At 34.1% G+C, this 21,297-nt stretch overlaps 1 protein-coding gene across 19 annotated transcripts in view; it reads left to right on the forward strand.

Annotated features, from left to right (window-relative positions):
* ROBO2 (roundabout guidance receptor 2) overlaps window positions 1–21,297 on the forward strand; it is a 1,697,359-nt gene that overhangs the window by 1,568,573 nt on the left and 107,489 nt on the right. For all 19 annotated transcript variants that reach the window (XM_060640255.3, XM_078452891.2, XM_060640254.3 and 16 more), the window contains 2 exons: window positions 15,339–15,463; window positions 20,274–20,445. In XM_060640255.3, the coding sequence (XP_060496238.1) occupies window positions 15,339–15,463; window positions 20,274–20,445 (297 nt within the window). The remainder of the gene's footprint in view (window positions 1–15,338; window positions 15,464–20,273; window positions 20,446–21,297) is intronic.

Consider the following 21,297-nt stretch of genomic DNA (forward strand, 5'->3'; position numbering starts at 1 on the left):
TCAAATCAGGTAAATCATAAATTAAATATTCAAATAATAGAAACTGCATTAATATTAATATTTGTTAGTTGACTACGACACACATTTTTCAACTTTGAAGTTCTCTGCAAAGTACATTAATATTAGTATTTGTTAGTGGACTGAAACGTAAGTTTTTCAACTTTGAAGCTCATAGAGATAGCATAAAGAGTATATAACAAAGTAGAAGCCACAGAAAGGAGAAAAAAATCTGGCCTTGAAGTCCCATATAAATTAGGTGAAGAAATATGCACCAAGTATATAAAATTTAGAGAAAATTTAAGGGATAGTTCCTATATAAAGCTTTTGAAAGAAAATTAGAAATATATTCAGATTCCAGAGTATGTAAATACTGTAAATTATAATTTGTAAATTAAATTTAATTTGTAAATTTTTATTTTTAAAATGTAAAAATATCTGCAAAGATTCAGAATCAATCATTACATTACATATAGGATAAAGAAAAAAAAACACTTGGTAGTATGGGTGGAAAGCCCATTTAGAAATCATTATAAACCCCCAAACTGGGAGTTTTGTCCATATGTATAACTCTTATGACCTGCATTGGAATTAAAGAATTGGCAACTCTGCAATTTGCAGTTGGAATAAACACCTTCTGGTCTCTATTTTTGAGATTGTAGGAATAACTCTTGATTTAGAGGATCCTTGGCGTGGGAGACATTACTGAAAGCAGACAATCACATACTTGCCAATAAAGAAGAGTATTCTCCAGATTTCACTTCCTCGCCTGCAATGTTATCAACGTCTGAAAAGAGTCCTTTAATCCCACTTTCATATTTGCTGGTTACCACAGAATCTAGACAAAGGCCACTTTGATTATCAAATGTCTGCCAGCCCTTCCCGCGGCTTTGACATTTTACTATTCCAGAGTCATTCTTTACATGAGATGCAAAAGTACCTCATAGGACACACTTAGCAAAAAATGTGGAAATATCCATTTATTTGGAAAACTCTTCTGATAAGTTCTGATAAGGGAACTGACAGAAGAAAATAGTCTAAATAGGGATAAATAACTTGCTTCCTATACCCATCTGTCTTATTTTCTATTGGAAGCCTTTCTCAAGCTTAAAAATAAAAAAGAACATCTATTTTGGAGATGGGCAACACATTTTTTCCTAGCAGCAACTCAAAACATGATGAGTAATTTGGAAAAGAACTGTCAAATCTACCAGCTGCCTTGCTTGTGAAGTTGAGCCCTGCTCCGTTTTCTATCATGTACACCATATGCTAGATGCTGACTGCCTCCAGTACGGAGACGAAAAGCTGTGTGCATCAGGTGAAACTTGCTTAAAACATCAAAAACAAACTGACAATACACAACTTTATGGAATCGTCTACATATTTCCTTATTTAGTGACTCAAAACGATGTGTTCTTTTGATGGAAGAACATGACTGGCCACAGCAGAGTTTGTAGGTATCTAGAAATATATATGTTTTAGGCAAAATTTCCATGTTGTTATCATTAATTAAAAGAAGCAGCCACTGTTCTAAACAAAAATCTATAGGCACATTGCTTTTTCAATGTTTTCACTGCTTAAACACAAAAATAATTCTATCCTCTTTTTAGAAAAATCTCTTTTGAACTGAAGTGCAGTTTTGTTTTAACATGCTCTAAAGCACAATACTGAGACCACCAAGACATCCAATAAAAAGTGAGTAATTGAAAAATTCATTCAGGAAAAATTATAAAGTAGACATTACTTACAGAATAAGGCAATTGATATTTTTGATACCACCACCCTCTACCCACCTTGAAATCTGGAAAATGTTATGTGCTGTATATAATTTAACTTAGTATTGGAAATATTCCAGGCTTTCTTTTTTTTAAATCAGAAAACATGTAGGTATTATATATGAACCCTTTCATGTCAAGATCCACTTTTCTGCAAAAGGCATCCTGAGTGTGTCTTGAAAGGAAACCTATACTTTTATTCCCTGCAGACTTTCTTCCTTGGACAAGCTGTTACCCCATGACCCGAGGTAATCATCTCCCTCCTACAAGCACTTAATGTTTCCTGCACCTGGCGCTAATTAGCTACCTTATGCAGAGTCCAATTTAATTTTTATTGAGCATCGCGTTTTCATTGCTCCATATGTTTTGATTAAATAGGAGGTAAAAAAATAATGCATTCTGTTTTGTCTTGTACATTCCAACAGTTCCCATAATGAGAAACGTTTAAAATAAGCTAATGCTAATTATTAAAGTGAAAAGCAAGTGCTAGTTACTTCTCATGGTTGGATGATTTTAGTCACTGACTTGATTCTTCTTCAAGGGCCTTGTGTGTTGGACAATGTCTGTTCATTGCCTCTAAAGAGGATAGGTATAAAATTATCGAGTCATATTTTTTCTCAGAACTTAGCAAAAATGTTGGGTTGCTTTAGTATTGGAATGTTACTATAGTGAAGTCTGAGGCTTGTAGAATATTTTTATCTTTGTCTCAGGTTCCATTTTACTATTTGAATACCAGTGTAGTCCTTTCTTCCATAACTTTGCTGGATTATATCTTGGTTCTGGTCACCCTGTAAGTAACATTCTTAGAATACAAGCCCCTCAAATCTGCAGATTCATGCTGTAATTTACTCTATTTGAAGAGTGTTTTCTTCTCTTTCATCTTTTGCTAATTTTTCCCATGAGTTGTGTTGGCTTTCTTTATCTTAATTCCATATTTATTCAGTTCAATATAATAATTGATTCAGTTCAGTCATCATTTTTATTTCATATTGTCTGATTTCTTTTTTTTTTAATTTATTTATTTTGAGAAAGAGAGAGAGAGAGAAAGAGCATGAGCAGGGAAGGGGCAGAGAGAAAGGGAGAGAGAGAGAATCCCAAGCAGATTCTGTACTGGCATTACGAGGTGGGGTTTAAACTCTTGAACCAGAGATCATGACCTGAGCAGAAACCAAGACTCAGACATTTAACCAACTGAGCCATCCTGGTTCCCCATATTGTCTGATTTCTGAATTCCTATATTGTCCCCCTGTTTCAACTTCAGTTATCATTTTTGTGTTTCCAAATATATTCATTTCTTAATTTTATTTTCTCTTTTGTTCCTTACTAACTTTAAATATAATAGTCTTCACCTCCAGTTGCCTTTGAGCTCTTTTATTCCTTTTCAAAGATTTTTTTTTAATTTGACTCTTTTAAAAAAGAGAGACCCTGTTGTATGAAATTTCATTTAGTCTATGGACAACTAGTATAAAGTATTTCTGTGGTTTTTTGGGGTAATTTTTTGACGATAGAGATTCTTTTTCTTTCTTTTATTAATTGAATATGTTTTTTTTCTGTCAATAATTACACATTTAGTTACTGTATAGTTTGTTTTATTTTGTTCTATATAGATCCTGTTTTAAGCCCTACCTGATTATTAATCATTTAGTTAACTGCTGAAGATTAGAGTTTGCATGTTTGGAGAAGAGAAAGTGGGAAGTACCAGGGTCATTCAGTAATCTGTACTAGGCCTGACGTCTTGAATATTTTATCAAAAAAGAAGTTGTTTCTTCTTGGTATGCTGGTGTTCCTGGTGGTACACAGCAAATCTCTTTTAAGTTATAAGCTCTCTGTATTCCATATGAAATTTTCTCTTCATTTTTCTTCATAATTACTGCTTTATAATAAAAATGATTTTTAGGTGTATTAGTTTTCCATTACTGCATAACAAATTACCACAAATTGAGCAACTTCATTAGCACCCATTTATTAGGCTACAGTTCCTAGGTCAGGAGTTGAAACAGGCTCATCTAAGTCTTTAGCTTAGCATCTCATAGGCCATAAACAGGGTTTTGACCAGGCTGAGCTCTTCTCTGGAAACTCTCCTGAAGAATCCAGTTCAAAAATTTATTCAGGTTGGTGGGCAGAATTAAGTTCTTTGCATCTGTAGAATTAAAGTCCCCATGTTCTTGTTGACTGCCAGCAACGGATTGCTCACAGTTCAATTGCTAGCCTTTGCACATGACCCCCACAACCTTCAAAGTCAGCAATGATCTGTTGAATCTTTCGTATGATTTGCTCTATATCTCTCTGACTCCCCATTCTGTTAGCAGGTAGAGAAAATTTCCTGATGGAAACCTCTCGTGTAATTAGGTTAGACCCATGGTCATTATTCTCTCTATCTTAAGGTCAACTGAGTAGTAACCTTAATTACATTTACATAATTCCTTTTGTCATGTAACATAACATAATCATGGGAGTTTCTCCAGTAAGTGAAGTTCATGGAGGCCACCCTACAATTTGGCCATTAACAGTATGCTTGGCTTTTCCTTTCCTTTGGTACCTTCTCCTCAACTTCTGAATTGTAACTGGTTGTCTACAAAGTCACATCTCCTATATCCCAAGTCTCCTTCTTGATTCTAAATTTTCTTCTTCTCATCTAAGATCCATGGGATGGACTTTCACACCATTAACGTAGTTTTTGTGAAATTGGTATTGATAGACTGTGGATGGAGGCTAGTTGGTATTTACCAAACTTCCTCATTTTCTCCAGACTTGACTGTGTTTGGTAAGGGTAGTTCACCATTTGTGGTTTGGGACTATGGTAGTTTTTCTACATTATTAGTTTCTCTTGTAGTAAATAGAGGAAAGTGGAACAATGAACCTTTATTATCTTAACCCAAGTATCAAAAAAACTTAAATACTCATTAATGTTGGAGTTTTTCCAAATAAGAATAAAATAAACACTAAATGTGTTAACTTAGCAGTTAAAATTAAAGTACTATAAATACAAAACATCAAAATAAGATAATACTTTGGACTGAAATAGCGTTAGGAAATAAGTATTAAGAGATTTCCCTATTGCCAGAAAAAAATAGCATGAACATTTTAGTCTCACCTTATAAGAAAGTCAAAATTTTCACTTATATAAGTAATAGTAACTTATAGACAGAGAGAGATATCATGATACATATATGTGTGTATATGTGTACCTTAAAACAGATACTATGATGTGCATTACACCTAAAAATTATATGCATGACATTTGAATTATGACTCTACTTATTTAAACATATTAAATGTCACTCAAGGGAATAGTACATAATTAGATGCATTAAAAATATATAAGCTACCAAATTAAATTACATTTTGAGTTAAAATATATCTGAATGGCTTTTAAAATCTCTCTTATGGCAAGCATTGCTTTCCAGATTTATTAGGGATATTATTTTCATCTGTCCTACAAAACTATTAGCTCTTTGTCAGTAAATACATTGTTGTATTTATCTTTCTGCTGCCTCTAGGTCTAGCATAACACTTACATGTGGTAGGGGCACGCCAAATGTTGGTGCAGTTAATTGATACACACATATGCATACATAGGTAATATTTGCCTAGAAAATGTTTATGCAAGCAGCTTTAAATAGTGCTATAAAAAGATTAAGCAACATTAATGGTAACAGGCCAATCACATAGTCCCCATTCTGCTGGTAGGAGATAAAATACAACAAAAAGAAGGCACTAATGAGTTAGGATGGTGCCTTACTAAGCGTGTAATTAATGTTATTAAGAAACATTGCAGTTGCATATTAAAATTCCGTTAACTAAGCAGCCCTTCAGCATCAGTACATTTGTTTCTTGGTTCCAAGTCCTTTTTTCCTTTTTTTTTCTTTTTCTTTTTCTTTTCTTTTTCTTTTTTTTTTTTTCTGATTGGCATCTTCATGCAATCTTTTTCTAAAAAAAATGAGATAATGGGATGTGATCAGCCTTCATGGTTTAGCTCAAGTGCTGACATGACAGTTCTGGCAAGTTGACAGTTTAAGTGAGTGAAAATGGATGTCTTGTCTCACCATTTACTTGAAGAATCTCCTCCTCACCCCCATATTTATGGCCCCTTCTATCTGCAGTGTGAAAAGTCTAGTTTTCCCAGGTTAGGATCTAGATAAGTGTTTTTCATTACTCGTTAAACTATTCCCTCTGTGTTGGTAAAAAATGAGATATAAAATATAATGTAAATATTGCATTATTTGATAATTCATTAGCTTTTAAGTTAAAACTTTTTTTTTGAGAATGTGAAATCCTTTAGAAAAAAAACAAAATTTTATTTTGTTCTCAGTATTTTAGTCAATCAGGAAAGCAAGTACGAAAGTAAAACTGCTATTGGTAATGGACAGAATAATATAGTAACATGTGCTCGACAATTCAAAATTTGTTTAAAATTTTGACAGATTTTTGTAAGTATTCTTAATTTATAATTTTTGTAGAATTTGGAAGGTCTATGAAATTTGCATGTTGAATCTCAGAATTATTTACTGTAGTTACATGATTTCCTGTACTTAACCTAAAATCAGAATGAAATCTATTTTGGTAATCTGGAATATAATAAAGTTTAAAATTATCTTTGAGCCTGTCCAAATTATTACTTTTGGAATTAACTATTACATTTATTGCAATGCAGAAATATTTAATACCATTAGAGGATTAAATTGGACTTGCTAAAACCAATGAAAATTATTTACATGGAAAAAATTCATGGTTCTAGCAACATAATCCTTCACTTCAACAAACAGACTGATTTGTCAAAGGTTGTCATGTAGGTTGGTCAGGGTAATAATTGTTGCAGTCTGAGAAACATATCTGTAATATAATGCATGCCTTTTTCCCTCTGTGAATCCCACTTTCCCTTCCTTATCTACTTTATTTCCAAGGAACAATTCAACCTGTCTCTCTCTCTCCCTCATTCTTTCTCTCTCTCCTCCTGTCTTCATGCTTTCCCCAATTGTTGGAGACAGACTGAGTCAAGTTATTGTCATAATGGTAGGACATCCTTTATTACAACCCTCATTCATGTTCTTCATGTTGCATCAGACTTGATTGTTTCCATATGAGTTTCCATTGTACCAGTGAGTTCCAGAGGACAGAAATCTTAGAACCTTCAGCTCCTAGCACAAAATAAAACCAAAAAATGTTTGTTTAAAATAATTGAATAGTATTATGAGTTGAAAGTGCCAACCAATATCTGAATTCATTTCTAGCATAATTTTTATTACCATGGTGTTTTCCAACGGTGTGATGTCTTAAAAAAAAAAATTAGGACCAAATCCAAAATAGCTATGTTTATATAGTTGTTTATCATAACACTGTTTTCTGTGCTTGCCCATAAAATCCAAATGTCAAGATATTTTGAACCAAATGAATTTACTCTTTTCAAAGCCATTATAGGCACTCTCTATAATCATAGAATTATTTCATTTTGATATTATTTTTCCTTCTCAGGGAAAAGTATATTATGTGACTATAATTTTTTCAAAAAATGATTTTTTTTAAATTTTTTTTAACATTTATTTATTTTTGAGACAGAGAGAGAGAGAGCATGAACAGGGGAGGGTCAGAGAAAGAGGGAGACACAGAATCTGAAACAGGCTCCAGGCTCTGAGCTGTCAGCACAGAGCCCAACCCGGGGCTTGAACCCACGGACCGCGAGATCATGACCTGAGCCGAAGTCAGACGCTTAACTGACTGAACCACCCAGGCGCCCCTCAAAAAATGATTTTTAACCACTATTACCAAACATGCATACTTTTGTGTGGGTGTCACACTTACTACTAAAAGTTGGTACTTTCAACCCTCTTTGGAATTGCTTCCTACACATATATAGAAGGCCTCTTACATGATTTTATGGTCACACTGTATAATTCATTTGACTAACTCAATGGCCTCATTTGATCATCAGATTTCGAATGGCCATGAGTTACTTTTAGAGTTCTAGCTATTTTTGAATCCTCAAAAAGTAGTCTTCCCATAATCAATAAATTAAAGAATATTTCAAAAATTAAAGAGTAATAAAAGCACTTCAAAAATGTAAAGAGTAATAGCTTCATGATCGCTACATGTCTTTATTCATACAGGATTGAATGCAATGTGTGTATGTGAGACCTTTCATAGGTAGAGTAGAATGCAAAGTCTGAATAGGTGAAGAACATAAGAATTGTGATTTCCTGTAGTCATTCTATTGCGTATGGACATTTACTTTTCATGTTTCTGAAAGCAGCATGCCATTTAGTACTTTTACCTTTTCATTTAGACAGTAAAGAAGTATATCTATATATGTAGATGATCAATAGATGATTGATAGATATTAGATTTTTGAAATGCACATATATGGATAGACAATTGTTAGATTATTAGATTGTTGTTAAAATAAAAGGTATAGATACTGGCATTTTAGCATGGAATAAGAATTTTTAACATTAGCCAGAAGTAAGATACTGACTAAGAAAGAAGATATAGCACTCTTCTAGAAGAGCTATTGCCATGGATTCAGCAAGAAAGAGATTAACTGGAAAGGTAGGTAATTTAGCAAGTTGATCACTTGTATTCCTTGAGAATAATGACAAATGGATAAAATGTGATTAAACAAACTTTATAAATGTAATATCCCTAAATTATGTTTTCCATTATAAATGCATTGCTTCCTCTAAGATGAATTATGTGTTAATAAGATTCAAATCAAATATTTTTTGACATTATGCATTTCCAATAATACTAACAGAAATTCTTTTGAAGTCAAATGAAGTGTTAAATAGTAAAAATTAAACAGAATTAAATAGGTTGAAGAAACAATCATTTATCAATTAGAAGTCAGTCTGTTCTGGTGATATACTAAGTAAATATTCATCTGTTATTCCTGCTCCATATTGCATTTTAATGAAATGACTTTTCACTCTTTATTGTTGGGGAGGTAAGCCTATTAACTAATATTTTGCAACAACATCTAGAATTGGTTGTTACACAACTCCTCTGTTTTTCTGTATTGCTTTTATCACTCTCACATGGTGGCTACTCATTGATAGTCTTTGTGTCATAAATTTCCAGTGTGCAATGGGGGGCCTTCTCTACAGAGGGGCATATCAGAATCAGTTGGGAGATTTTCTTCAAACAACATATTTTCTTTGGCATGCCTCCACCCAAATTACTACAATAGTGAGTCACTGTCGCTGGTGGGAGTGTGTCATATCCTTCTGGTATGATAAGATGGAAAAAAATATTGAGTATTTGCTTGAGATCAAGAACTCTCGTTCTTTTTTCTTTTTTTTTGAAGACACTCATTTAGTGTTCCCTATTTGAGGCTTTTCCAGGCCAAATAAAGATACCATTTCAACACAAAATGATACCCCTCCCCTATTCCAGGAAGACACCTAAGCAGGGGAAAAAATAGAGAAAAAAAAGCCATGCAAGCAAGAGCAGGTACTTTAAAGTGGAAAGAACACAAGAAAAGTACAACTTAGAGTGTGTTCAGGTTAATCATTGTTAACAAAATGGATCAAAGGATAATAGATAACAAGATGGGTGAACAACAAGAACAAGAAAATACACGTGGGAGTGATTGAAAGGAGGCTGTTCTGCTGAAATATTGGAGTCGGTTTGGGATGAGAGTCAGGATGGTAAAATTTTGGGCCAGTTAATGGAAGCCAGAATGCTGCACTGAGGAGAATAATTTGCAAGCATTGCAAGGGCAAGCTATAGAAAAAAACACTGTAGGTTTTTGAATAAAGAATGACGTGAAATAAGTATACTTAAGAAAGGTTGTACTTTTAAGTAGTACAGAAAGAGTAAGAGCATAGGTTTTCTGCTACTTTAACAAAGCAAATATTTAGGGAAAACATAATGTTATTATTTTAACATCATTATGCCATATTGGAAACCATATTGGAGACCATAGTGTATAATTCTTACTTTTCTGTTTGGTACTAGAGATGACAAATTTTAGCCAGATCATGGTTTGAAGTCAGATAAATTAATCTAAAGGCTCAGTGTTTAAGAGTTCCAACAGTGGTGTTAGATGCACCATAAGTCAAACCTGTTCTCCAATCTAGTGCTTTAATCTTGAAAACCTGTGTTCCCTTTATAGGATCTAGTTTGTGATCTTCATATCATAATGGTAGTAGTTAAGACATAGGGTTCTTTGAATATTAAGTGAGACAAGGCCTGCAAATGGTTTGGCGTACTCCCTGACATTTAATAAGCACTCAATTAATGTTGATTATTATTGTATTCAGCAATTTATGACTCAACAAATATTTAACACAAGCATATGACAAATGAGTGTGTTTTTCAAACATGCTTATAGAATATTTTAGAATTTAACAAGCAAAAAAATATTAAATAGCCAAAAAACATGTTCTACTTCTTTAAGATACATATTTCAAAATGTTTATTATTACAGAATAAGAAGCTTATTCAGTCAAGCAAAAATTACACCCAAAGAAAGATCTGCTGAGTGTGCCTGTAACTATCCTGTCACATATTAATGTATGCAACGGCTGCATGACTATCTCCATGTTCATGCCTGCCATAGAAAGTCATATTTTCCTGTAAAAACAACTCGGAACATGATGTGATTAACCTTTGGTTCCCTCATCCCCTCATCCCCAAGCCCACCTCATGCATGGCCTATGCTTCCTACTCATGTTCAGCCATCTGATTTCCATAACACCCACTCACTTCCACCAGCGGGGCATTAGCATAACAGAGCTGTAGCGTGACTTTGATTGAAGCCAGCTTGGGCTGAATGCAGTATCAAAGCATAATTTAGCAGAAATCAAATCTAATTTACTGTGCATTGTATTTAAATTCTCAAAAATGCAGTTTCAAGTGAACAATACCAGACCTCTAATCTTAATTGACCTTTTTATATGTGGGTATACTTCTCTGGAAAGCACACAACACGTTCTTCCTCTAAAGCTATTGTTTTTAACTTGTGAGTATCAATTGAACACTGAATTGTACCACTATTTTCTTCATCTCACTTCTTGTTACAGCTGTAACAATAAGGTATAATCATTTAGCAGATTAAGCAACTCTGTTATTACATCGCAGCCACAAAAGATTTGTCTACTGCTTTTGGATTTTAGAGAGGATATAAATATGTATTTTATAGTCTTCTGTCTTAGAAATATGTAAGAGAATTGCCATTTCTGTAAGTAGCATATTCTTCTGGAGTTTATAACTCAACCTCTTTAATTCACATTGGGTTTAAATGTGTGTTTTGAATTGTCATCCTGAGGACCCAATCATGTTTTTTTTTATGTATAATGAGAGCATCATAGAAAATCCATTTTATGTATAGCACACTTTTTGCTACCGTGCCGTATTGATAAAATGCCACCTCTCTGTCTACTCCCTCCCATTGGTACCTTCAGCCAAGCACTGCCTTTTCAAACCATTTTCACTGCCACCTGGCAGAAATACTGAAAATGTGAAATGTTAGCAGAAGAATTATTGATGCAGTTTTTCATTTTAAAACCTCAAAAATAAATTCCTTCAGCTGATATCCCTTCACAGAAGATTGCAATATAGATCTTGAGCAGACAGAGTCCACAGAAGTAAAAGTGATTGATGCAATTTGTTTGGTGGTCCAAATGAAAGTGACAATAGGAAAGGATGTACTTTTTCAGAGACTTAAATACTTTTGAATTTTTTTGCTTGGCTTTGATATGTTTATTTTGGTTTGTTTAATTTTAGAAATGATAAAGGTGAGTCCCATTCCAGTGTGGCTTAAGTTCTGGTGATAAGAAACTATTTGGTACATTAGAAGTGGAGTATATTTATAATACTTTGGAATAAAAATACAATATAAATAAACATCATGTGGAAGAGTACTTCACAGCATGAACAACACAAATGCTGAGAGTATTTTGTTAGAGGTCTTTCAAAAAGTTCAGTATTGGGTAAAAACTCAAAAAAATGGATTCCCTGCCTTCTTAGGTTCTATCATTATTAGGAAATATTACATTGTAATATTGCAGAATTTCTTTGTCCTTTAAGAGTTCTGATGAAATGTTCTCTTTAGTTGCTACCATGACTAACGGTCCTCTACTGGATTTTCTGCCCGGCTTGCTACGATTTTCCAGCCTCACATCTGTCCTTTCTCTTTTACAAAGAACAGTCTATCTAAAACACAAATTTTATTACATCTTTTTGCATCAACATTTTTGAACAGGTATCCATAGCTTTCAGAGCAAAATTTAAGCTATTTTAGCGCAAATTATCTGTCCCTCTAACACTTTTGAATCTCCATCTTTTTATTCTTAAGGTCATTTACCCTCCACTAACACATCCAGCCCCTTGTGTCTCTGCCTTATGTCTGCTTCTGTCTGTTCCAAGTGACCTGCTTCTCTTCATCCAGTGAACTCTTACTTGTGCTTCAAAACACAACTCAACCATAGCCCTTTCTGGCATCTTCATCTTCCATGTTCATCACCTGGTCTGTTTGCTGCTTTTCTAAGCTTTCTCACCCAATGCCCACTGCTATTTGTATTATTATACAAATCATACTCTTCTGTATTTGTGTTTATTTACTTATTTACTTGGGAGTTTCTGCTGATTTTTTATTTGGCTTTCCGTCCTCTGTACCAAACAGAATGTCTCATAATTTGTAGTCAATGCATTTTGAATGAATAAATGAATGAATCCTATGTTTTCAGGAAAGCGGAGAGATTGATGTGGTCATTTGCCAGTCCTTTTGGGGGGTATCTTTTAGCAGCTGGTTAAAATTATAGGATCTAGACTCCAAAAGCATTTTGCAAAATCACTCATCTACTAACAAGTTCTTAAAAGCTTAAAAATTTAAGGAAATCTGTAGTTATAATTAAAGTATAGATGTTCATTTTACTGAAATAGATGGATAGATACAGAGTAGGCATAATATGCTGAAAACTATAAAATATATTTTCATTTTGTAATTTGGTGTTTCATTTGATGATTTCAATCATGTGTATTCTCGGTTATTTCATTTTAAAAATTAATTATATAAGGAAAGGGCTTCATAGCACATATGGAGCTGTAAGATTTTACTAACTAGTTATGTGAGCCAAAGCAATACAAATGAACAAATAAGCTGAATATGTGACTTCTATCATACTGTTAAATGATTTTTACTAAATCTACTTTTTATTTAATGAGATACAAGCTAAGTTACTCAATACTTCTGGCTTAGTTAGTGTCCATATTGGCACTAAACTTGTCTTTCATAGGATTACTAAGAAGTGGGAACTATATTTGATCATTAAATTTTACTTAATATACATTACTTTCTTGGATATTACAGACGATAGAGACCAATCTTAAGTCTTGTTTGGTGTAAATAATCTGGTAGTTTCACCTCTTCCCTGAAAAATGGACATTGCAATGTTTTAAGAGTTGTCCCTGAAGTAATTTTGTAACATTGATTTAATCTATCATTCCTATTAGAAAACATGGAACAAAAATCAATGTATCTGCTGATTCAGTGAAATTGTGTAGAAATAACAAGATTGTAAGAGGCAAGTAATCTCCTGAAAATGCAAGGCAACATAAACCACATTCTCTTCAAATAGATCCATAAATCTGGGTTCTCCATCCCGTTAGACTGAGTCTTCTGTTATCTATAGTTATAGAAGAAAATTTCACTTAGTAGATTTATTCCCGCTCTCCCTGGGGTATGTGTTGAATGTGTCGAGTTGGGAGGCAGTCTAATAGAACACCAAAAAATAAGTCACTACAAATCTCAGTGAATTAAAAAAAAAAATGCGGCTGCTGTTTCTATACTAGCATTCTTGTAAGAATGAGTAATTTGTTATATGTGTGAGGCTACCCTACATTTACTCTGTTCTTGGACCTGCTCTTGTGTACTCCTGAAGGGCTGAAAGAATTTTGGGTAAAGACCTTTATTGAATGTCATTTTTTTGTTCTAATTGTTTAGAGTTCACATTTTAGGATGGTTGCCATGTAGAGCAGGTTTTAAAAATTAACATTGATTTTAAAGTTTTTTTCTTGGTCTTAAGTTTTTCAGCATCAGCAATGATTTAAAGTGTAAACAGATGATGAGAAAAGTCATGGAATAAATACGCTGTTTTTTCTTCAACAGGAGTGGGCTTTGATATGTAGAAGATGTCATTGTGAAAACTTCCAGATATACTGTCTCCTGTCTTTCACTTTCTTCTTTCTTTTTACAGTTAACTCCCAACTTAAACCTGAACTTCCTTAGGATTTTTACCCCCATCATTTTATTCTCTTTTCTAATGGAGCTACTCATGTGTAGGTCTCATTATCTCTGCCTATGTCATTTCCCTCATCTTCCAACCAGACTTCCTACTTTGTTGACTGATGTGCCTCTCTCACAATCCATATCTTATTCCTGAGAGGGTTAAATTTTCCAACGATTTTGCTTTGCATCAAGCACTCCTTAGCGTAGAAAGAGCCTGAAGAAAATCCCCACTTGGGCTTCTCAAAGACTTTCTTAGGCTGCATCCAAATCCATCTTTTTTAGCCAATGATGTTTACAAAACCTGGACCCTTCATTTCTGCCAGATTACACAGTGTACACGAGATGTGTTCTTGCTTCTTGCACTTTGCTCAGTAAACTCCTTGCTTGGAATGTGCTCATTTCACCACTTACCTAAATGCTGCCCTTTCCTTAATGCCCCCATGATGTGCACTTTCTGCAAAAACCCTTTCGTAGTTGCCATAACAGAATGGGATACCTCTGTGCTGTGCTCTGAAAGCACATCAATCATTGAACTTAGCATGGTTTTAGATCATTGTTTTACCTTCCTTTTGCTGTTGTCATCATGTTTTGTGTTTCCCCTTAGGTTGTGAGTTCCTTGAAAGCTGCAAGATAGATACTTTTTATCTCTGTATCTTTAGTGTCCTGTAGGGGAACATAGTAATTGTCTGACTAATGCTTATTTATCTAAATGAAATGAATTAAGTAGAAGCAACTACTTTCATACGTGACATTATATCATTAGTTATATTTGTATTTAATTCCCAGCTCTTCAATCCTTTGATGTCTTCAACACATTAACTCTTCAATTCTAGATTATAAACACTTTGAGGATAGGAATTATATTTTAAGCTTTCTGGTATCTCTGCACATAGAACAACGTCTTACAAATAATATAGGAATGGCCAATATTTGTGAATAGACTAATTTCAGAAGAGATACTTGTATAATGAAGTGATTTTTTTTTTACCTTTATCTATGCAAAACACAAAACCAAATTGGGAAACCATGTTTTTCCTTAAAAACATTAGAACATCATTAAAAATCTATTTTCCTATGCAAATATATGAGCTACAGGATTAATAATATACATTTAGAAAATGTCTACTGATAAATTTACTTTTCTTTTCCTTATATTTTATAGAGTGCTCTTCTCCTTTCCCCATCATGTTTTGGAAAATGCTTCACAAAATTAAAAAAAAAAAAATTAAAAACTGTAGCTTCTGTCTGGCACTGAGCCATCCATGTACTGCCAGATTTTCTCTGATATCTTTTTCTTTGTCAATGGTTGATATTTATATACTTTCTTTCCTTTTAAATTATAGCTCCTCCACAGTTTGTGGTTAGGCCAAGAGATCAGATTGTTGCTCAAGGTCGAACAGTGACATTTCCCTGTGAAACTAAAGGAAACCCACAGCCAGCTGTTTTTTGGCAAAAAGAAGGCAGCCAGGTGAGTATGAACTTTGACTGCTCTTCTGAACCCCTCCTATCTCTGGTGCTCCTCACTTTGTCTGGCTTTTCTTGCTATCAATGATGTATTTATTTTATTTCTAAGGAGAGAACAATGTTCAAATATAATGTTCTTTATTGTCTAGTGTGAGTTGTCCAAAATTTTGTCTCTTAAAAAGAATAGGTACAACTCTGTGTAACTAAATTATCTGAAAAAAGTCTCATCTGTAGCTACTTAAAATCTCTGAACAGAAAAATAATTTTACTTCTTTGCAGTGAGTGGAATTGTGATTATTAAATGAGTTTGTATATAAAAAGTGCTTAGACTATCCCAGGCACATGTAAAACGGCCAAACAATATTTCCTTTATCAGTCCACCTAGAAACCAGTTTCAATCCCCTTTCATGGATAGATAGTATAAATACCTTTTCTTTACCAGTAACTTAAGGATACTTCCATTTAAGAGTGGGAGAAGTATTTACTTCCATCATCTCTTCTGGGTTCCTTCATAGCGGGGTATATAACACATTATATACCAGAAAGAGCCAACACTTGTCTGCTCTTTGCCATGCCCTGGTTTGTTCACTCATGGCTATCTCTGGGTGGCATGGCCTTTCAGACTCTCTGCTCAAAGTCAATTTAATACACTAATTTTTTTTCACTTACAACTTGGCCCAAACTTGGACAAGCACTTGGCCTCTAGGTTCTCAGGCAATGAATGGCATTTCTAGCTTACACTAGAAACTGTTCTTTGCCTAAGGACTTATCAGTGAGTTCCTAAAGGACCCAGAGATATTTTTGTTGTAGACTTTCCAGAATAATCTTCAAGGAGGCATACAGTTCTCAGAAAGAGATTTCAGCCCCTGTTATTGTTAGTCCAAATTCTGGAAGAATTTCCTGGGGAATGATGAAAACCATGATTAAGAGTCTGAGGAAATCTAAAAACCTTGCCAAAGATGATAGATTTTTAGGCTATGTTAAAAAAAAAAACCTGTTGGTCAGAATTTATGTATGATTATCTGAGTAGAGAAGCATCAGGATGTTTGACTTCATCATCATCTTTAAATGCCACGGACTCCTATACATTCCTGTACTACCCAAAATTAGCAGTTTTAGCAACTCAGTATAAGATAGACAAACTGTTTTTCTCCCTTTCCTCAAGCTCCTTGTTTGATTCACTTCCCTTATGATTTATGGGATGTAAAGGTAGTGATAGAAAGATGAGATGAAGTGCTGTCCATTGCTTTATCCCACATCAGAATGTTCCAGGCCTGAGGTGCCTGGGTAGCTCGGCCGGTTGATGGTCTGGCCCTTGATTTGGGCTCAGTTCATGATCTCACAGTTCATGTGTTCAAGCCCCACGTCAGGTTTCTCACTGACAGAGCCTGCTTAGAATTCTCTTTCTCCCTCTCTCTCCCCCGCCCCAAATAAATAGACTTTAAAAAAAAGAACTATTCCAGGCTTTAATATTCATTTTTTTAACTACTTAGTGACTGAATAGATATCTACTCACAAAAGTTCTTGATTCTTCACTTAAAATTTGCCTTTTGATGAAAACATCCTGAACTCTAAAGTGAGTATAAAGCAACATGAAAGAGTTATCACACATGTGTGTGCACACGTGCACACACAAACACCTTGAAAAAGGAAAGAATTCAAAAGCCATTTTCCCTCCTTATGAGTGTGCGATCTTTATAGCACTATTTAACCTCGCTGAAGCTTCTTTTCTTAATCTAAAGTGTGAGAATAATACATTTTACTTTGCATAAGTTATGAGGATTACATGATTAAGTTGGTTTCTACGTGAAACTGCTTTGCACATTATGAAGGTCTGACAAGATGTTAGAAATGAGGAGAATGTGAAGTGCCTCCCCTGTATCCTGGCTGAAGTGGCAAGTTCATACTTCTGCTCAGGCCAGGGATGCCAGGACCTGAACTCCCCCACTGCCCGGACACTACTGCCCCTCACCAAGCCCCAGACTCACACAGTGTTCGAGAAACCTAGGATGGGTGAACCCTACAGAGCTGTGGTAGCTCTACAAGATCCTTTCTCTTTCCTGTAGCTCCCTCCCTTCACCCACCCTGGGGGGCTATGGGGTCCATAAAAGTTACTCCTTTAAGCCACTGATAGCAAACATAGTGATATGAATATGTTATTTATTTATCAATTTTATAAATATAATGATGTAGAGAAACTTGATTGTTGCAAATTTACACTTTAAATCCATGTATTGAGTCAAATCCCATTATTATATATGTTGTTATTATATAGATACAGCTATACCATGTGTAAATATCATGCCCTAAAATAGCTCTAGGTTGATACAAGATATTGCATCATAATGTTTTGGTCAAAACAGAACATGTTTTGGTCCTGTGGCCCAATAAACATGATATTTAAATATGCTACATTCTGCTTTAATGTTTTTTAAAGTAATCAAATAGCATTAAGGTACTTCTTTTTCTGTTATTTGACAAAGTGGCATGTAATCCCAGAGACATTAATCTCTGGAAAAAAATTCCAGTTAGATAATTTGATTTGACTATGTTCATAGGTCTGGTTTTCTTATCTTCATCTATCTCCCTTGCATCAGAGAGAGAAAGAGAGAGAGAGAGAGACTGTAAATGAGAATAAAAGTGAATTGCTTGAGCAAATTGTAAAGTTTTAAATTATGAATTGGAATATTAGGAAAAATAAATCGGTCTTACTGTCTCCAGTATCCAATTTTTACAGTGATCTATGACTCTCCATCAGTGGAGAGAGTTAAGAGCCTGGACTTAATGGTCCATATTCCTCAATATGTGCTGATAATGCCTATTAGCACTAATAGGATACCCAGCCACTTCAGGGCAAGAGGAGTTCTGTAGAATTCCTGGGTTTTGCTTGCAATCCATTTTCTTGTGCCTATGTCACACAAGCAGCGAATAAAGATGATGGGTTAACCTCAATCATATGCCATTTTCCATGTCAACGAATCATTTAGAAGGTGGACTGATATTACGTTGTAGAGGAAGAGATCCCAGAGAGAATTAAGCCTATCTGATGTATTAGTACTATGTAAATTAGTATTCTAATGGCTAATTGCAGGAAAGTGCATACTTTGAGTTATTGTATCATTTGCAAGTAGCTTTAAAATTTAGACCCTTCTTTTTTAGGTGGTTTATTTCAGTAATATATTTGGATTCCACAAGAGAATTAGCTTGTTCTCAAATTGTTTCATATGCATGAAAATGTCGGGCCTTATATAGTAATACAAGTTTTATAGGAGGGCAATAGCATTTTGAAATTATATTCCTGACATGCTTGCAAACATCAGTTCTTTTAGAAAGGGCTTAATAACATGGTAATGTTTATGTAAAGTGGGCTTATAGTGTCACACTCAAATCTAATAAAGTGGACATCCATCATGTTGCAATAAAGAGAAGAGCTTCTAATTAAAGTAGGACATCATTCGTAGGATTAAAGTCATTTAGCGTAATTGAAAAGTGTTAATACCCTATTTTATCCTCTTCCATTGGTATTACTTCAAGGGTAAAAACATTTTAAGGTGAAAATGTGTCTTAGGCCTTTAATTAAATGTTATTACCTCCTGATTGTAACGTATTGAAACTGTTTAATTACAAACCTGGAAAATTAATTACTATGTCGAGAAACAGATCCCAGAGGGTTATAATGTGCTTTTTTGTAAGTAAATACAACATAAAAATTGATATGTTCTTATTTATAATCCAACCTGGAAACATATCTCAATATGATTTGTTATACCCAAATGTTTTACCTAATTGAACAACAGTAAAGCAACATGGGTCATCCAAGTTAACATTACTGTTCTCATATAGGGACTTTCAAAGTTTTATGATTCAGCTGCTTGTGTTTAATGTGAGATGTATAATAAAATAATTTTTCATAAAAAGTCCATATTATGAAATTCTTTAAGGGCACATGCACACTTCAGAAGCATTATGCATCTCCTTTTTATTTTCAATGATTTGCTTAATCTTGCATATATGGTATTGTTTAAACCTACCTCCTTTCAAAGCTGTTACTTGGGCACCTGGGTGGCTCAGTCAGTTAAGCGTCCGACTCTTGATTTTGGCTTAGGTCATGATCTCACATTTGGTGGGATCGAGCCCCACATCATGCCCTGTGCTAAGAGTGCAGAGCCTGCTTGGGATTCTCTTTCTCCCTTTCTCTTTACCCCACCCCCTCTCTCAAAATAAATAAACATTCAAAAAAAACCTGTTACAATCTGCAGAAATCTTATAGCAGGAGAAGATTTGGCTGTCTCTCTCTGTCAGTCTCGGCCACACCCTTTTGAATATCTTTATGAGAAATTCAGATAATTACATCAAGTATTCAAAATGAGAAGTGGAAATTGATTTTGCATTCCTTAGTAATATGCAGTTCATAATTCACATGCATAGTTAAGTTACATTCCACATTATCACAATGTCTGATGAGAGTCATTATTATGCCCATTTTACAGATGAGTAAATCATGTTTCAAAGATATTGAGTAACTAGCAGTAAGTCAGGGAGAGAGTAAATGGTTAAGATAAAGATCCAGGTATTTTAAAGGATTATTCCTTCAGAATAGAGCATGTTGACTTCTTAGAGCACATTATTTTTGCATGATTTGGAAAAAGTTCCCAGTGAAACACTATGTGGCATTTAGTCATTTCAACACCATATTTTTATAATAACTTTATTTTCTTTTCCCAACAATATTCCAGTAATCATAATAGCCATTGTTAATGTAATTGTCCTTCTGAATGGGAAAAGATATTGATGAGATTGTGTTTCTTCCACAGAACTTGCTTTTCCCAAACCAACCCCAGCAACCCAACAGTAGATGCTCTGTTTCGCCAACTGGAGACCTCACAATAACCAACATTCAACGATCAGACGCGGGTTATTATATCTGCCAGGCCCTAACTGTGGCTGGAAGCATTTTAGCAAAAGCTCAACTGGAAGTTACTGATGGTGCGATATTGTTGTTTGATTTGTCTTAGGAAAATAGTACCTTTTATTTCAAGTTCCATTTTAACCAAGTGAAATTTTTGGGTTGCTAACTATGTAAATGAATGCTTATCTTCTAAGTTTAACTCTAGGTAAAATAACATTTTTAACAGTTTCTAGTTCTCCTTGATTTAATACCATTTGCTTTCCCAAAGAAGAATATCAAAGATTATCTATTTTATTCTTAAAAATAGAATGATGCCTTATTTTAAATAAATGACATCATACTTCGTGTGTATAATGTCATCTGTATATGTTTTTAGTCTTATGCTGACATGATTGCTTCTGATGGATATTAATAATTTTATTTCATGAAAGAGGAAGAGATATCATGTTTAATATTATCAATGGAAACAGATGAATTTTCAGTTAGCTAATCACATTATGATATCCTATGACTTTTTAATTATTCATTCACTAAGGTAAATTAATTAAATACCTTCCAAACTACTGATGGATCCTAAAATTGTTATTTTTTATTTGTACATATGTACTATAAATCTTAACTGAAACGGCTACATTTATAGTGATAGTTGAAAAAAATATAGCGATTTTCATAATCTGTTTTTTCTCCCCTGATTGCTTATTTGTCACAATTGATAGGTAGGCAGGTTTAGATACTTCCTGACCCTGAGTATGAATTTAAGCCCTGTTCTGTGATGACTAAAACAAAAATTCTCTCTTATTCTCCTATATTCTGAGGTTTGTGAGGTTTTTATTTTCCCTTGATGCTGACTTCTGAGATTCAAGAATTTTGGTTTGTGACCTCTTTGATTTTCTTCCTTCTCTGCTCATGAAATTTGATTCACTTTTATA

This window comes from Panthera onca, chromosome C2, assembly GCF_046562875.1.
Source record: "Panthera onca isolate mPanOnc1 chromosome C2, mPanOnc1 haplotype 2, whole genome shotgun sequence".
NCBI lineage: Eukaryota > Metazoa > Chordata > Mammalia > Carnivora > Felidae > Panthera > Panthera onca.